The 14,344-nt window shown below is 42.4% G+C and overlaps 1 protein-coding gene across 4 annotated transcripts in view; it reads right to left on the bottom strand.

Moving 5' to 3' along the window:
- Positions 1-14,344, bottom strand: part of CFAP221 (cilia and flagella associated protein 221) — a 125,431-nt gene that overhangs the window by 31,010 nt on the left and 80,077 nt on the right. For all 4 annotated transcript variants that reach the window (XM_058434375.1, XM_032145734.2, XM_058434376.1 and 1 more), the window contains 5 exons: positions 6,496-6,601; positions 4,409-4,542; positions 2,245-2,325; positions 1,522-1,629; positions 1,298-1,432 (listed from right to left, as the gene is read on the bottom strand). In XM_058434375.1, the coding sequence (XP_058290358.1) occupies positions 1,298-1,432; positions 1,522-1,629; positions 2,245-2,325; positions 4,409-4,542; positions 6,496-6,601 (564 nt within the window). The remainder of the gene's footprint in view (positions 1-1,297; positions 1,433-1,521; positions 1,630-2,244; positions 2,326-4,408; positions 4,543-6,495; positions 6,602-14,344) is intronic.

The raw sequence follows: 14,344 nt of genomic DNA, 5'->3' as shown, positions 1-14,344 counted from the left end.
CTGTCACCCCTTTCTTTGACTAGGAAAGGGAACTCTCTGACCCCTTGCACTTCCCAAGTGAGGCAATGCCTCACCCTGCTTCAGCTCGCGCACAGTGCGCTGCACCCACTGTCCTGCGCCCACTGTCTGGCACTCCCTAGTGAGATGAACCCGGTACCTCAGATGGAAATGCAGAAATCACCAGTCTTCTGCATCGCCCACGCTGGGAGCTGTAGAACGGAGCTGTTCCTATTCGGCCATCTTGGCTCCACCCCCCAGTTTGTGCCTTTTAATGAATTTGCACATTTAACTTAAGTCATCAAATTTACTGGCATCATGTTTTTCATAATATTAACCTCTTATCTTTTTAAAATCTGTAGAACGTGTAGTGATGTCACCTTTCTCATTCCTGACATTGGTAATTTGTGCCTTTTGCCTTTTTTCCTGATCAGTTAGGTTACAGGTTTATCGATTTTATTGGTCTTCTCAAAGAACCAGTTTTTCTCTATTGTTTTTCTGCTTTCTGTTTCATTTTATTTTCTTCTGAGATGGAGTCTTGCTCTGTTACCCAGGCTGGAGTGCAGTGGCGTGATCACAGCTCACTGGAACCTCCTGCTCCTGGGTTCAAGCAATTCTCCTGCCTCAGCCTCCTGAGTAGCTGGGATTATAGGCAGGCATGACCACGTTTGGCTAATTTCTTTGTACTTTTAGTAGAGACAGGGTTTCGCCATGTTAGCCAGGCTGGTCTCCAACTCCTGACCTCAAGTGATGTGCCGGCTTGGCCTCCTAAAGTGTTGGAATTACAGGCGTGAGCCACTGTGCCCGGCCTATTTCATTGATTTTCAATTTGACCTTTATTATTTCTTTTTTCTGCTTAGTTTGGTTTCATCTGCCCTTCTTTTTCTAGTTTCTTAAAGGGGTCGCTTAGGACATTAACTTGAAACTTTTCTTCTTTTCCAATGTAGGTGTGTAGTGCTATAAATTTCCCACAGATTTTTTGTTTGTTTTCATTTTCATTCATTTAAAAATACTTTCTAATTTCTTTTTTAATTTCTTCTGTGGCCTATATGTACATATTATAGATATTTAGAAAAGATCATAAAATTATTTTCATTAAAAATGCAGGAATTGCTAAAAGATGGAATCATTGATATTCTCCAAAAAATAAAGGCTGGCACACAATTTTAAAGGTCAGATGTTGTTTAACACTTGAAATTCTAAAGAGAAAAAATATTCCCAATGAATGCTCTGTTTCCTATAGAGTAATTGCTGAAATAAAGAAACACAGAAGACAAGGCTTCTGCCAGTTGTTACTTACAAAAACATACAGAGGATCATAATCTAGAGACATGGCTAAGGCCTCAGGTGGTTTCATGCTCAAGATTGATGTCTTGCCAGAGAGCTGAGTTGTGGAATCCTGTTTCGGAAGGGCTATGATGGTGGTGACTTCATCCTAACAATGACCAAGTGCAGCACGTTAGTTTTGATGCCAGGATAAGAGGGAAAAAATGAGAGAGATTCTGGAAGGTGGGGGTGTGTTACCTCAGCTCCTTGCTTTAGGGCTCGGGCAAGCTTTTGAGGTCTGTAACTTGTCGAAGACTTGTGGACAGAGAATGGCTGATATCTCTTAATTTTGTACAGTTGAGGAACCTGAAGGTAAAAGAAGATTGAACATCCTTAAAAACCTGTTACCATTTGGTGGGATCTACTTCTCAACAACAGCATTTCCGAGCTTCCTGGTGGTAAAAGTAAGACAAGCACCATGTTGTAGTCATTGGATTGTGGCTATTGTTGGTTTGGACCAGACTGGACAGACTTTAGTGAAAGTCCTGAGCCCTGTTCTGGGTTTCAGCACACATGAGTGTTCATAATTACTCAACCATACTACACGGCTTAAGTGTAGAAGTACACCAAAATATTTTCATTTTCAGAAACAGAAGTGGTCATATACCTCAAGAAAGGCTGACTAATTTTTGCTCACTTTATCTTGTATTTTTTTCTTGAAGTTTCTAATATATGTAGTTCAGATAGCTTCATATATGCATGATATGGGTATATCCACAGAGTAGAAATCCTGGTTTGCATAAGCCACACTATGAGAAAAGAATCTGCTGTACCTCCCATATGCCATCCCATAGCAGCAGAATGTGCCACACAGTGTAATCTACCATAAAGCAAAACTATAAAACACTGCAATTCAAATTCAAGAATATTTTGTTTACTTAATAAGAAACTCAACTAATGAATTTATGTGACAGGTCTGACCTGCAGATCGAAGAAAGAATAACTCTGCTTGATTTGAACTTCTGAAGACTTAATTGGGACCAGTCCAAGGCCATCAGGAGCCTAAAATGTGAAAGGAAAAAAAAAAAAGAACAGAGAATCACCACTGAGCAAGAGTGGCTATGCTTCTGTTTCCATTACATTTTGAAATATTAATGACCAGTTCTACTCTCAGAGCAACTCCTGCTGCAACCACAGTTGCCACTTGATCTGTAGGGCAGGAAGGCAGCCCTGATCACCCCCTCCTCCATGTCTCCTAGTGGATGTGAGTCTCTTTTATTTTCTGCGGTTGTGGAGGCTGAATATGTCACTCAGAAACTTCTTCAGGCTTGAAGGACTCAGCCCCTAGCTGCCAGGAGTGTAGGGATAGAAACACCTCTTGGGGGCGGGGGAGCCCTCTTCAGGGGCTGCCTCATCTGAAGGGCACTGCCTTAGTGAGAGTCAAGTGCTCCTCCCAGGCAGCTCACCTCCATGGCGGGTTGAAGCCATGGGAAACATGCTGTGTCCTCTCACCCTGTGCCAGCCTCAGAGTTCTCACAGGCCCAGCTGACGCCTTTGTTGAGGTGGACCCCAGTCCTACTTCTCTCTCCACCCAATCCTGTCCCCTCTGCCTGCCTTCCACAGGTGCAAACCCCTGAAGCACTACCTAATACACTTCCTGTATGCTAGTCCGCCTCAAACACCCAGAGGATCTGGGTGGTGCCTGAATATGATGGGCACTCAAAAAATAGCATACATCCCCTAATCTAATACACCATCACTAAACTAATATGATGAAACATTAATAGGCCACAATAATACCATTTCCCAATTTCTAGATGCTAAATTTAAGAAAAAGACATCTTAGAATTGATGAAATACAGTATTTATGAAATAAATTAATAGATTCTTTTTTATAGATAGGAATGCTGAGCTCTCTATTTTTCAACAACCCTGAGCAGCAGTGAAGTCTTTGTACCACTAAAATATCAAATGAAACATATCAGCTTCAAACTATTCAAAATAATGAGGAGGCCTGCACTGCACAGTGAGGATCTCTTTCTACCCCATCAACCTCTTCATCCCATTAATTATCAAGTGTCAGACATTTATTGTTGCTTGAAAATCACAGGATTTTTATTTCTTAGGAACTAATTATTCTGCTCCTTTAAGTCACACAATTATCAAAAGCAGAAAACATATGGAATTTCTAAATTCAGTCCCGTAATTCTTGAGTAGATTACCTGCAATGCTTAACAAATATTTTAGAATGTGAATGACATTTATTCTTTGAAATTAACAAAGTATTTTGCACATGCACTTGCAATATTGATTTAAGTATACTTTTCATTACTAACGATGTGAACTCGAGCAACATTTTATTACTGGCTATGTGAATATGTGCTTCAGTTTCCTCATTTGAAAAATGGTAAACCTATCATGTAGATTTGTTGAAGATTAAATGAGGTGAACTGGAAGGACTTAAGACACTGCCTGACCTATAGTAAATACAACCTAAGGGTTAACTCTCACTTTTTCAATAATGCACCATTGTGCCCAGAAGGGAAGAAGGATGAGCCATTATACCTCCTGCTACCCCAAGAGAGAAAGATACACACATACACACACACACACACACACACACACACACACACACACACACACACCAGAGAGAGAGAGAGAAGTGGGTTGTGAGTCTGATGGGTTAGATTGTCAGTTTCTGGGGCCACATTCCCTTCTTATGAGGTCAGGCCCAGACTTGAGGGCTGCCCTTCCCTGACTTCTACCATTTGCCCAGGCAGCAGAAGGGCCCAGCTGAGCAGAGCCTGCTTCCCTGGGCCAGGTGGGGCCCTCTCGGTTCCTCTCTCTGCCCTTCTGCACTCAGGCCCAGTTCCAGGGCAGTTGGGCGGGGGTCAGTGCTCATGCTGCATTTCAGGCTGGGAAGGACCCAGCCCAGGTTACCAGGGAGCTCTGTGCAGGTGTATCAGGAGCAAGGCAGATGGCAGGAGATGATCCCTGGTTTTCCACTGGTAATACTCTCCTGGTCTTCCTTTGGAGCCTCTGGGAGGAGGTGAAAGGACTGAGACTGAGGTAGGGCTTGCCTTGTATCTGCCCAACATGATCATGATCATGTCCACACCCCGCCACCAAGCCTGACAGCACCTACCAGCTCGTTGGAGTCCTGGGGTGGGCTGCAGTCTGGGAAAGCGAAGGGCAGCACCTCCTTGGGCGACACAGAGAACCTGCTGGTATAATCATCCTGACTGATCCGCCTCAGGAAGAATTTGAAGAAATTCGCCTCTATGGGTGAAAAAACCGGCACTTTTAGGGGGTACTAAAGGTATTTTTATGGGAAATCACCATATATATTTGCATATTTTCCATATACCAGTTAGTGGGTGTGTGCGTGTATATATATATTTCCACTTTTAATGGCCCATTGGTTCTTACCTCAACCTCCTTTCTGGTTAAAAAAATTTTATCTTTATTTCCAAAAAACTATAATTCATAATTAAAATATCTCTGATGAATTAAGCAAAGAAAAAGATTAAAGAAGTAAACAAAGACATTTTCTATACATTCCCACAGAATTCACAAGTAAATTTTATAATTTTTTAGAAAAAAGAGTTTCTTTATTAGAAACTTCAACACCAGAGATAAAAAATAATATAGGAGGAAGAAAGAGAATCATTAAAATGTTATACAATATTTTGAAAAACAAAATACACACTTGGGTCTCAGTAGAGTGGCAGATGGGAGTGTGGTTGTGCCTAGGGAGGATGGGGAAGGCTGAGCCAGGCTCAGAGGCTCAGGCCAGGAAGGGAGGAAGACTCTGGAAAGATCAGGGCCTGCTTGTGGGCTGGCAAACAAACCGTGGATTGGGAATATATGTATTGGGAGAAGATGGCGATATGGTGTTTGGGCTCCTAGAAGCTACCGAGAGTGGGCCTCCAACAGTCCCAGCCAAGCTGGGCATCAGAGGATTGGAATTCCTTTCTTTTTTTTGTTTTTTTAGAGACAGGGTCTTACTCTATCACCTGGGCTTGTGTGTAGTGGTGCAATCATAGCTTACTGCAACCTTGAACTCCTGGGCTTAGCTGATCCTCCCACCTCAGCTTCCTGAGTAGCTGGGACTACAGGCATATGCCACCAGTCCTGGATAATTTTTAATTATCCAGGGGTCTCACTATGTATGTTGCCCAGGCTTGTCTTGAACTCCTGGGCTCAAGTGATCCTCCCACCTTGGACTCTCAAAGTATTGAGATTACAGGCATTTACTACAGTGGCCACGGTGGCCAGCATGGAAATTTCCTTAAGTTAGGGAAAGACAATACAAGATTAAAAGGCTTAATGTGCAAATGCTAGGTTGAGAAAATACCAAATTCAGCCAGTCAATCAGCAAGTATAAATGATGACTACCCTAGTCTCTGGTGACAAGAGGAAGCAGAGGGCACAAAACAGGAGGTCTAGCCACAGCCAAACTTCACAGACATTACAACTTGGTTTGGGGTTGGGGGACCTTGTTTATTATCAAGTGGGTAGGTATTTCAGCCAAACCTGACATAGAGATCCACTTTATGTCATGAGATAGGCTGAATAATGGCACTCAGAGGTACCCACATCCCATTCCCAGGGGCCTGTGAATGTGTTATCTTCCATGGTAAAAGGCACTCTGCAGATGGGGCTCTGTGATGGGGGAATTATTCTGCACTAGACAGGTGGGCATTATGTAATCAGAGTCTGCATAGGAAGGAAACAGGAGTCAGACTCACACAAGGAGATGTGAGGACAGAAGCAAGAGGCTAGAGTCATGTGGGGAAGGGGCCATAAGCCAAGGAATGCAGGTAGACTCCAGGAGCTGGAAAAGGCAAGGACTTGGGCTCCCCTGAAGTCCCCGGGGGGAGCGCAGCCCTACCAACACCTTGTTTTAGACTTCTGACCTCCAGAACTGTGAGATGATAAATTTGCATTGTTTTAAGCCATTAAGTTTAAAAGGCTTAATATGTAAATGCTAGGTTGAGAAAATACCAGATTCAGCCAGTCAATCAGCAAATATAAATGATGACTACCCTAGTCTCTAGTGACAAGAGGAAGCAGAAGGCACAAGTGATTTGTTATAGCAAAGATAGGAAACTAATATTTGTGACTGGTGAAAATGTTTTATTTGCATAGAGCTAACTTCATTCTAAGGAAAATTCACGCTCAGAGGCATGATCAGTCTCGGCATCTCTGTGCTTTGCAGCCTTACTTCACCTTGTGCTATCGACTGTTTTGCTTGGCCAGTCTTTCTCAGTACACTCTCTTTGTCCATTTCACGAACAGCACTCAGCATATTGAATAATCGTCCCTGAATCATGACCTGAAATTGGAGTGGATAATGATTTCAAATTATTAATCAACACATGCTCATTTTGGCATTCAACCTAATTCACTTTCCCCAACCACACTAAGAGCTGAGACTGCCACTGTAAGTCAGAGTCCACAGGGAGTGTGGCATGCTACTCTCCCTAGACTGCGGCCACAGGGACTTCAAAGTCTGGGCAATACTGACTTGCCTGAATACAAAAAAGACCAAGTTGTCATCTGGCCTTGTCCCACCCAATTTATGAGGCTTGATTTTCTCATATTTCCAGTGTGGAAAGAATGACTAGTTCTTTGTTGTTTCTTCTGGATATGTCTGAATAGTAATGCTACCACTGTGCTATTTTCAGAGTTGAAGGACAAATGGCACCGGTGATTCTGCAGCAATAGCACTGTGGGTTACGGGCAATGCTAACTGCATACCAATGAGCTTTGCCTTCAGAGCAGATGCTACTGCAGGTGAGTACTACCTGAGCCCAGAGCTGTGGCTGAGGGGATTGTTCATTCCATAATTTACATCACTTTCCATTCTGTAAGCAGCTCTTTTTTTTTTTTTTAATCTATATATACTGTAAGTTCTGGGATACATGTGCAGAACATGCAGGTTTGTTACATAAGTATACACGTGCCATAGTAGTTTGCTACACCCATCAACCCACCATCTACATTAGGTATTTCTCCTAATGATATCCCTCCCCTAGTCACCCACCCTCCAACAGGCCCTGGTGTGTGATGTTCCCCTCCCTGTGTCCATGTGTTCTCATTCTTCAACTCCCACTTATAAGGGAGAACATGTGGTGTTTGGTTTTCCGTTCCTGTGTTAGTTTGCTAAGAATGATGATTTCTAGCTTCATCCATGTCCCTGCAAAGGACATGAACTCATCCTTTCTTATGGCTGCATAGTATTCCATAGTGTATATGTGCCACATTTTCTTTATCCTGTCTATCATTGACGGGCATTTGGGTTGGTTCCAAGTCATTGCTATTGTGAACAGTGCTTCAATAAACTTACATGTGCATGTGTCTTTATAGTAGAATGATTTATAATCCTTTGGGTATATACCCAGTAATGGGATTGCTGGGTCAAATGGTATTTCTGGTTCCAGATCCTTGAGAAATTGCCACACTGTCTTCCATAATGGTTGAACTAATTTACACTCCCACCAACAGTGTAAAAGCTTTCCTATTTCTCCACATCCTCTCCAGCATCTGTTGTTTCCTGACTTTTTAATGATCACCATTCTAACTGGCGTGAGATGGTATCTCATTGTGGTTTTGATTTGCATTTCCCTAATGACCAGTGATGATGAGCTGTTTTTCATATGTTAGTTGGCCACTTAAATGTCTTCTTTTGAGAATTATCCTTTCATATACTTCACCCATTTTTTGATGGGGTTGTTTGTTTTGTTCTTATAAATTTGTTTGAGTTCCTTGTATATTCTGGATATTAGCCTTTTGTTAAATGGATAGATTGCAAAAATCTTCTCCCATTCTGTAGGTTGCCTAGTCACTCTGATGATAGTTTATTTTGCTGTGCAGAAGCTCTTTAGTTTAATTAGATCCCATTTGTCAATTTTGTCTTTTGTTGCCATTGCTTTTGGTGTTTTAGTCATGAAGTCTTTGCCTGTGCCTAGGTCCTGAATGGTATTGACTAGGTTTTCTTCTAGGGTTTTTATGGTTTTAGGTCTAACATTTAAGTCTTTAATCCATCTTGAGTTAATTTTTGTATAAAGTGTTAAGGAAGGGGTCCAGTTTCAGTTTTCTGCATATGGCTAGCCAGTTTTCCCAACACCATATATTAAATAGAGAATCCTTTCCCCATTGCTTGTTTTTGTCAAGTTTGTCAAATATCAGATGGTTGTAGATGTGTGGCATAATTTCTGAGGCTTCTGTTCTGTTCCATTGGTTTATATATGTGTTTTGGTACCAGTACCATGCTGTTTTGGTTACTGTAGCCTTGTAGTATAGTTTGAAGTCAGGTAGCATGATGCCTCCAGCTTTGTTCTTTTTGCTTAGGATTGTCTTGGAGATACTGGCTCTTTTTTGGTTCCATATGAAATTTAAAGTAGTTTTTTTCTAATTCTGTGAAGAAAGTCAATGGTAGCTTGATGGGAATAGCACTGAATCTATAAATTACTTTGGGCAGTACGGCCTTTTCACAACATTGATTCTTCCTATCTATGAGCATGGAATGTTTTTCCATTTGTTTGTGTCCTCTCTTATTTCCTTGAGCAGTGGTTTGTAGTTCTCCTTGAAGAGGTCCTTCATATCCCTTGTACGTTGTATTCCTAGATATTTTATTTTCTTTGTTGCAATTGTGAATTGGAGTTCACTCATGATTTGGCTCTCTGTCTGTTATTGGTGTATAGGAATGCTTGTGATTTTTGTATATTGATTTTGTATCCTGAGACTTTGCTGAAGTTGCTTATCAGCTTAAGGAGATTTGGGACTGAGACAATGGGGTTTTCTAAATATACAATCATGTCACCTGCAAAGAGACAATTTGACTTCCTCTCTTCCTATTTGAATACCCTTTATTTCTTTCTCTTGTGTGATTGCCCTGGCCAGAACTTCCAACGCTATGTTGAATAGGAGTGGTGAGAGAGGGCATCCTTGTCTTGTGCTGGTTTTCAAAGAGAATGCTTCCAGCTTTTGCTCATTCAGTATGACATTGGCTGTGGGTTTGTCATAAATAGTTCATATTATTTTGAGATATGTTCCATCAATATCTAGTTTATTGAGAGTTTTGAGCATGAAGAGGTGTTGAATTTTATCAAAGGCCTTTTCTGCATCTATTAAGATAATCATGTGGTTTTTGTCATTGGTTCTGTTTATGTGATGGATTATGTTTATTGATTTGCGTATGTTGAACCAGCCTTGCATCCCAGGGATGAAGCTGACTTGATCGTGATGGATAACCTTTTTGATGTGCTCCTGGATTTGGTTTGCCAGTATTTTATTGAGGATTTTTGCATCAATATTCATCAGGGATATTGGCCTGAAATTTTCTTTCTTTGTTGTGTCTCTGTCAGGTTTTGGTATCAGGATGATGCTGTCCTCATAAAATGAGTTAGGGAGGAGTCCCACTTTTCCTATGGTTTGGAATAGCTTCAGAAGGAATGGTACCAGCTCCTCCTTGTACCTCTGGTATAATTCAGCTGTGAATCTTTCTGGTCCTGGGCTTTTTTCTGGTTGGTAGGCTATTAATTACTGTCTCAATTTCAGAACTTGTTATTGGTCTATTCAGGGATTTGGCTTCTTCCTGATTTAGTCTTGGGAGGGTGTATGTGTCCAGGAATGTATCCGTTTTTTCTAGATTTTCTAGTTTATTTGCATAGAGATATTTATAGTATTCTCTGATGGTAGTTTGTATTTCTGTGGGATCAGCGGTGATATCATCTTTATAATTTTTTATTGTGTCTATTTGATTTTTCTCTCTTTTCTTCTTTATTAGTCTGGCTAGCAGTCTATCTATTTTGTTAATCTTCTCAAAAAACCAACTATTGGATTTATTGATTTTTTGAAGGGTTCTTTGTGTCTCTATCTCCTTCAGTTCTGCTCTGATCTTAGTTATTTTTTTGTCTGCTGCTAGCTTCTCTAGTTCTTTTAATTGTGACGTTAGGGTGTCGATTTTAGTTCTTTCCTGCTTTCTCCTGTGGGCATTTAGTGCTATAAATTTCCCTCTAAACATTGCTTCAGCTGTGTCCCAGAGATTCTGGTATGTTGTGTCTTTGTTCTCATTGATTTCAAATAACTTATTTATTTCTGCCTTCATTTCATTATGTACCCAGTAGTCATTCAGGAGCAGGTTGTTCAGTTTCCATGTAGTTGTGCGGTTTTGAATGAGTTTCTTAATCCTGAGTTCTAATTTGATTGCACTGTCGTCTGAGAGACTGTTATGATTTCTGTTCTTTTGCATTTGCTAAGGAGTGTTTTACTCCCAATTATGTGGTCACTTTTAGAATAAGTGCAATGTGGTGCTAAGAAGAATGTGTATTTTGTTGATTTGGGGTGGAGAGTTCCATAGATGTTTATTAGGTCCACTTGGTCCAGAGCTGAGTTCAAGTCCTGAATATCCTTGTTAATTTTCTGTCTCATTGATCTTTCTAATATTGAAAGTGGGGCGTTAATGTCTCCCACTATTATTGTGTGGGAGTCTGAGTCACTTTGTAGGTCTCTGAGAACTTGCTTTATGAATCTGGGTGCTCCCGTATTGAGTAAATGTATATTTAGGATAGTTAACTCTTCTTGTTGTGTTGATCCCTTTACCATGCCCTTCTTTGTCTTTTTTGATCTTTGTTGGTTTAAAGTCTGTTTTATCAGAGCCTAGGATTGCAACCCCCACTTTTTTTTTTTTTTTTTTTTGACAGAGTTTCACTCTTGTTGCCCAGGCTGGAGTGCGATGGCATGATCTCAGCTCACCACAATCTCCACCTCCCGGGTTCAAGCGATTTTCTTGCCTCAGTCTCCCGAGTAGCTGGGATTACAGGCATGCACAAGCACACCCGGCTAATTTTTGAATTTTTAGTAGAGACGGGGTTTCTCCATGTTGGTCAGACTGGTCTTGAACTCCCAACCTCAGGTTATCCGCCTGCCTTGACCTCCCAATGTGCTGGGATTACAGGCGTGAGCCATCATGCCCAGCCAACCCCTGCTTTTTTTTTTTTAACTTTCCATTTGCTTGGTAAATATTCCTCTATCCCTTTATTTTGAGCCTATGTGTGTCTTTGCATGTGAGATGGGTCTCCTGAATACAGCACACTGATGGGTCTTGACTCTCTATCCAATTTGCCAGTCTGTATCTTTTAATTGGGGCACTTAGCCGGTTTACATTTAAGGTTAATATTGTTCTGTGTGAATTGGATCCTGTCATTATGATGCTATCTTGTTGTTTTGCCCATTAATTGATGCAGTTTCCTCACAGTGTTGATGGTCTTTACATTTTGGTATGTTTTTCGCAGTGGCTGTTACCAGTTTTTCCTTTCCAAATTTAGTGCTTTCCTTCAGGAGCTCTTGTAAGGCTGGCCTGGTGGTGACAAAATCTCTCAGCATTTGCTTGTCTGTAAAGGATTTTATTTCTCCTTCACTTATGAAGCTTAGTTTGGCTGGATATGAAATTGTGGGTTGAAAATGCTTTTCTGTGAGAATGTTGAATATTGGCCCCCACTTTCTTCTGTCTTGTAGGGTTTCTGCAGAGAGGTCCACTGTTAGTCTGATGGGCTTCCCTTTGTGGGTAACCTGACCTTTCTCTCTGGCTACCCTTAACATTTTTTCCTTATTTCAACCTTGGTGAATCTGATGATTATGTGTCTTGGGGTTGCTCTTCTTAAGGAGTATCTTTGTGGTGTTCTCTGTATTTCCTGAATTTGAATATTGGCTTGTCTTGCTAGGTTGGGGAAGTTCTCCTGGATAATATCCTGAAGAGTGTTTTCCAACTTGGTTCCATTCTCCCCATCACTTTCTGGTACACCAACCAAACGTAGGTTTGGTCTTTTCATATAGTCCCATATTTCTTGGGGTCTTTGTTCATTCCTTTTCATTCTTTTTTCTCTAATCTTGTCTTCACACTTTATTTCATCAAGTTGATCTTCAATCTCTGATATCCTTTCTTCTGCTTGATTGATTCGGCTCTTGATGCTTGTGTATTCTTCATGAAGTTCTTGTGCTATGTTTTTCAGCTCTATCGGGTTACTTATGTTCTTCTCTAAACTGGTTATTCTAATTAGCAATTCCTTTAACCTTTTTTCAAGGTTCTAACTTTCTTTCATTGGGTTGGTACATGCTCCTTTAGCTTGGAGGAGTTTGTTATTACCTACCTTCTGAGGCCTAATTCTGTCAATTTGTCAAACTCATTCTCCATCCAGTTTTGTTCCCTTGCTGATGAGGAATTGTGATCCTTTGGGGGAGAAGAGGTATTCTGGTTTTTGGAATTTTCAGCCTTTTTGCACTGGTTTTTCCTCATCTTCATGGATTTATCTACCTTTGGTCTTGGATGTTGGTGACCTTCGGATGGGGTTATTGTTTGGATATCCTTCTCGTTGATGTTGATGCTATTCCTTTCTGTTTGTTAGTTTTCCTTCTAACAGTCAGGCCCCTCTGCTGCAGGTCTGCTGGAGTTTGCTGGAGGTCCACTCCAGACCCTGTTTGCCTGGGTATCACCAGCAGAGGCTGCAGAACAGCAAAGATTGCTGCCTGTTTCTTCCTCTGGAAGCTTCATCCCAGAGGGGCACCCACCAGATGCCAGCTGGAGCTCTCCTGTATGAGGTATCTGTAGACCCCTGCTGGGAGGTGTCTCCCAGTCAGGAGGCACAGGGATCAGAGACCCACTTGAGGAGGCAGTCTGTCCCTTAGCAGAGCTTGAGCACTGTGCTGGGAGATTCGCTGCTCTCTTGAGAGCCAGCAGGCAGGAATGTTTAAGTCTGCTGAAGCTGCACCGAAGCTGCCCCTTTCCCCAGGTGCTCTGTCCCAGGGAGTGGGAGTTTTATCTGTAAGGCCTTGACTGGGGCTGCTGCCTTTCTTTCAGAGATGCCCTGCCCAGAGAGGAGGAATCTAGACAGGCAGTCTGGCTACTATGGTTTTGCAGAGCTACAGCGGGCTCCGCCCATTTTGAACTTCCTGGTGGCTTTGTTTACACTGTGAGGGGAAAATCGCCTACTCAAGCCTCAGTAATGGCAGATGCTCCTCCCCCCACCGAGCTCAAGTGTCCCAGGTTGACTTCAGACTGCTGTGCTGGCAGCGAGAATTTCAAGCCAATGGATCTTAGCTTGCTGGGCTCCATGGGGGTGGGATTTGCTGAGCTAGATGACTTGGCTCCCTGGCTTCAGTCCCCTTTCCAGGGGAGTGAGCGGTTCTGTCTCGCTGGCATTCTAGGCACCACTGGGGTATGAAAAAAACTCCTGCAGCTGGCTTGGTGTCTGCCCAAATGGCTGCCCAGTTTTGTGCTTGAAACCCAGGGCTCTGGTGGTGTAGGCACCTGAAGGAATCTCCTGGTCTGCGGGTTGTGAAGACCATGGGAAAAGTGTAGTATCTGGGCTGGAGTGCACCATTCCTCATGGCACAGTCCCTCATGGCTTCCCTTGGCTAGGGGAGGGAGTTCCCCAACCCCTTGCATTTCCTGGGTGAGAAGATGCCCCACCCTGCTTCGGCTTGCCCTCCGTGGGCTGCACCCACTGTCTAAACAGTCCCAGTGAGATGGGCCAGGTATCTCAGTTGGAAATGCAGAAATCACCTGCCTTCTGCATTGGTCTCACTGGGAGCTGCAGACAGGAGCTGTTCCTATTCGGCCATATTGCCAGCCCAAATGGCTCTTTTATTTAACAAATATTATAAAGTGGCTACTCAGTGCCCCATCCTGTGCAAGGCACTGGAGATACAGTGAGGAGCAAATAAATGTCCTGCCCACAAGGAGCTGATATTCCAAGTGTGTTTAGGAGGCGAAGTGGGATGACAATAAATACCAAGAGAAAAAACCAAGATAAATACCCTGAAGAAAATAAGAGGGTAATGCCTGAGGCCATGACTGGAGGGGCTGGAGGTGGGATGCCTGCCCACTTATGCAAGGATAATAAGGGAAGGCCTCTGCAGAGGTGAGATTTGATGCAAGGCTTGAATGGTGGGAGGACAACAATGGAAAGATGTTGGTAAGAGAGTTCTGAGCAGAGGAGACAGCCATTGCAGAGGTCCTGATGCCAGAACAAAGGAGACATGTTTAAAGGACAGAGAAATCCAATATGACCTGGTA

This window comes from Hylobates moloch, unplaced genomic scaffold (assembly GCF_009828535.3).
Source record: "Hylobates moloch isolate HMO894 unplaced genomic scaffold, HMol_V3 SCAFFOLD_24, whole genome shotgun sequence".
NCBI lineage: Eukaryota > Metazoa > Chordata > Mammalia > Primates > Hylobatidae > Hylobates > Hylobates moloch.
Note: the sequence above shows the minus strand (reverse complement) of the source record. Positions and strands in the feature narration are given on the sequence as shown.